This window comes from Ursus maritimus, unplaced genomic scaffold, assembly GCF_017311325.1.
Source record: "Ursus maritimus isolate PB19 unplaced genomic scaffold, ASM1731132v1 scaffold_5, whole genome shotgun sequence".
Taxonomy (NCBI): Eukaryota; Metazoa; Chordata; class Mammalia; order Carnivora; family Ursidae; genus Ursus; species Ursus maritimus.
Window position 1 is genome coordinate 83,443,639 of NW_024426663.1, and position 4,212 is coordinate 83,447,850.

At 35.1% G+C, this 4,212-nt stretch overlaps 1 protein-coding gene across 1 annotated transcript; it reads right to left on the reverse strand.

Moving 5' to 3' along the window:
* Window positions 1–2,801: 2,801 nt before the first annotated feature.
* LOC121100814 (olfactory receptor 6M1-like) lies at window positions 2,802–3,760 on the reverse strand. The gene is given in 2 exon segments (XM_040622725.1): window positions 2,802–3,466; window positions 3,469–3,760. Coding segments are annotated over 2 exon segments (957 nt in total).
* Window positions 3,761–4,212: the final 452 nt, after the last annotated feature.

Here is a 4,212-nt window from a genome sequence, read left to right on the forward strand (position 1 = left end):
ACACACCCCCATATTTATAGCAGCATTATCTACACAACTCAAACTGTAGAAACAGCCCAACTGTCCACTGACTGATGAGGATAAAAAAAGATGTGCTATCTATATCTATCTATAGCTATGTCATCAATATCTATATCTACCTATATCATCTATATATCAGCCATACAAAAGAATGAAAGAATGAAATCTTGTTATTTGAAATGACATGGATAGAGCTAGAGTGTATTATGCTAAGTGAAATAAGTCAGTCAGAGAAAGACAAATACCAAAAAATTTCACTCATATGTGTAATTTTAGAAACGAAACAAATGACTATGGGTGAAAAAAGAGAGAGTTGAACGATAAAACTCTTCACTGTAGAAAGCAAATTGAGGTTGCTGCAGGGGAAGTGGGCAGGGGGGTTGGTTAAATAGGTGATGGGTATTAAGAAGGGCACTTGTGTGGAGCACTGGGTCTTATATGTAAGTGATAAATCACTAAATTCTACTCATGCAACTAATATTGTACTACATGTTAACTAAATAGAATTTAAATTTAAAAAATGAAGAAGAAGAAAAGAAGAAGAAGAAGAAGAAGAAGAAGAAGAAGAAGAAGAAGAAGAAGAAGAAGAAGGAGAAGAAGAGGAAGAAGAAGAAGGGGAAGAAGAAGGAGAAGAGGAAGAAGAGGAAGAAGAAGGAGAAGAAGGAGAAGGAGAAGAAGAAGAAGGAGAAGAAGAAGAAGAAAGACTGACTACAAGCCAAGGAAGAGGGTGGCAAAAGGGCATGTAAATATGCCACAAAGTTATTTTTTTTAATCATATTTGTCTTTTTCTTGATTATGCAGTCATGTGGTGGCTAAGCATTTGATTGTTTTTTACAGAGATCTGAAGAAGCTGTTACAATCATTTACATTAGTTTTTCAATGTTTACATTAAGGAACATTAACTTATTGCTGTTTACTTTCTTAGCTTGTTGATGTCACTCCCTGATACAGTCATATTAGGACTTCTCTGCCTGTTTGGCATTAGGTTTGGTAGCTTTAATTTTTTTCTAATGGTGTAATTGTTGGTTTTTTTTTCCCTTAAATTTTCTTCTTAATTTAATTAGTGCTTATATCACCTAAATATTTTGTTCCATCATTTTATTATCACTGTATTGAATAATCCATTTTTCTTAAACTTTATTGGTGCAAATAATGTCAACAAGATACTTCAAAAATTGAGAGTAAAAGTTTTTTAGATATGCTTTTTCTCTAAATTTTGAGTAGAAAATTAACATTATATTTGAGCATAAAACATTGTGCAGGTTTAGGCCATTTAAGGGAACATCATTTATAAGTTATATATATTGTGATTTTTTTGTATTAGTTTTTATGTTATTTATTATTAAGTCAATTCTTCCAACAATAGTATAATATGTGCTATTATTTTAATTTTAGACTTTACAAGACTAAACAAACTTTAAGTATTTGGACCAAGTTCACACAATAACACGGGACCATGCTAGAACACAATACAAAATTATTTCAAAATCAAAATTAAACAAGAGGGCACACTGACTCTCAAAACATTGGTTGTTATTTCTTTACTCATCTTTGAATGAATACTGGTTTATGCAATCGTGACACTTGCTCAAAAATCCCATGCATATATGTTTCTTTTTATAATTTTTATTTTGTTATATTAGTCACCATACAGTACATCCCCAATTTTTGATGCAATGTTCCATGATTCATTACTTGTGTATAACACCCAGTGCACATGCAATATGTTTCTTGTATTCCAACATCATATATAAATCCATTTTATGGGACATAAGTTGGATGGCTGGTTGATGTAAGTTTACATTAGCAGCTTAATGATGTGTAAGCCTAAGGGGCTTGGAGAAAAATAAAGGGTCACAGACAAACAAGCAGACAAAATCTCATTTGGGGAAAAAAAAAAAAGTGTAGTCTTGACCTGAATAGCTGAATTCACCTCTAATGGCTCTGAAAAGTAAAATAAATAATTTCTCTGATAGCTTCCTGCTGGCTGTCCCTTCTCTGCATATTCAGCAGAGGCTTTACATTGATGAGTTCTATTGCCACAGCATCTGTGGCATAGAAAGAGGAGCATAACTGCTGCAGATTTTAAATTCAGTAGAGGCTTGAAAAGATCCATCAGTAACTTAAAACTTAAATATTAAATGGGATAAATCATCTGATGATAATATTTCAAAAATCAAATCAAGTGAAATTTACCATTTTAATATGGGACTTTATATTATATTCAAACATACATTGATATTTACAGAGAGAAAAATACCGGACAATCGTGTAATGAAAAGTGTCAAGCAGAGTTATCAGATTTAAAACAAAGGGGTTGTACAGGAATTTGGCTTTGGAATAATTAAATGAACAGGAAAATGGGAGGAATAAGGACTGCTTTAGAACGTATGTATGTGGGGCACCTGGGTGGCTCAGTTGGTTGAATGTCCGAATCTAGATTTTGGCTCAGGTCATGATCTTAGGGTCATGAGATGGAGCCCCATGTTAGATTCCATGTTCAGCACGGAATCTGCTGGAGATTCTTCCTGACCTGCTGCTTCTCCCCCTGCTCTCTAAATTTATATATATATATATATATATATATATATATATATATATATATATATATATATATATATATATATTTGCATTATATACACATCACATATATATATGACATTTAAGATCGTATCTTTACATATGTTTCTCTCTCATGTAAAAATTTAAACATTTACATAATTACATCATTAAGAATGTTTTTGTTGGCAGTCATGCAGTCATTGAATTCTGTAAAAATATCATTTTTGAGGTCTTAAATATATTAGCATACCTATATATTTTCTGGAGGCATCTCTCAGGGATTCCTTGACTTTCTCATTTCGAAGGCTGTAGATGAACGGGTTCAGCATTGGTGTCACAACTGTGTTCAGCACCGTGGCAAATTTGTTAATGCTTATTGCACTGCCTTTCTTTGGACGAACATAGAGGAAGATGGAGCTCCCGTAATAAAGTGTAACCACTGTAATATGTGAAACACAAGTAGAGAAGGCCTTCTGCCGCCCCTGCACAGAGGGCATTCCAAGGATAGTAATCACAATGTAGGTGTAAGACACTCCTGTCAGGAGCAAGGAGCCCAAGAGCAACACAGCAGAGGAGACAAAGTCAGCCAGCTCAGCCAGAGCGATATCGGTACAGGCCAGCTGTAGCATGGGGGCTCTGTCACAGAAGAAATGATGGATTTTATTTGGCCCACAAAAGATCAATGGGGCAGTTAAGACAGATGGCGCCAACATTGACAAAAATGCACCCACATAAGATCCCAGAAGTAACATTATACATGTCTGCCTGTTCATGATGATGGCATACCTCAGTGGGTTGCAGATGGCAACATATCGATCAAATGACATGACAGCCAGGATGAAGAATTCCGTGGATCCCAGAAGGAAGTAGAAGATAGATTGTTGAGACATCCCACGAAGGATATTGCCTTGGTGTGGGAAAATGTGTTAGCTAACATCTTAGGCACCACTGTGGAGGTGATGGCAACTTCAAGGAAGGAAAGGTTGGCTACAAAGAAATACATGGGTGAACGCAGACGGTAGTCACCACACACCAAAAGGATGATCATGGTGTTGCCAATCAGAGATGTCGTGTACATGGGCAGGAATGCAGAAAACAGAAGAATTTCTACTTCTTTCTCATTCTGAAACCCTAGAAGAATGAATTCAGTGACTCTGGTCTTGTTCCTATAATCCATAATGTCCCCAGTTTAACCTGGAATAACAGATAGTTCTTTTATAATTAATCCTTGGATCTTAACCCTGGATAAACCTTGTCAATATTCATAACTATTTTTTGCTGTTGTCGTCACCAAGGAGTGATTAATGCAGACAAATAAACTTATTTTCAGTTTATAAATATCTACTGAGATGAACTGTACAAGGCTCAGTGCTGAGTTGCAACACTCATTTATTACAGCAAAATCAATTCCACATTAAGATTGTGGCAATTATGATTTGGGAAAGCATTTCAGACTCCCTTAGGTGTAAGGAACCAAACATTGGATCAAGTAACATGAAACAGACTCTTGTCCAATCTCCCTCTGAAATAGATCCCTTGTTGTATGTCACTAATCCATCAAGGATGTAATGGTATTTCTTGAGATGTTAACAAAGTTTTAGTAAAATTTAATTCTATACAAAGTTTTGT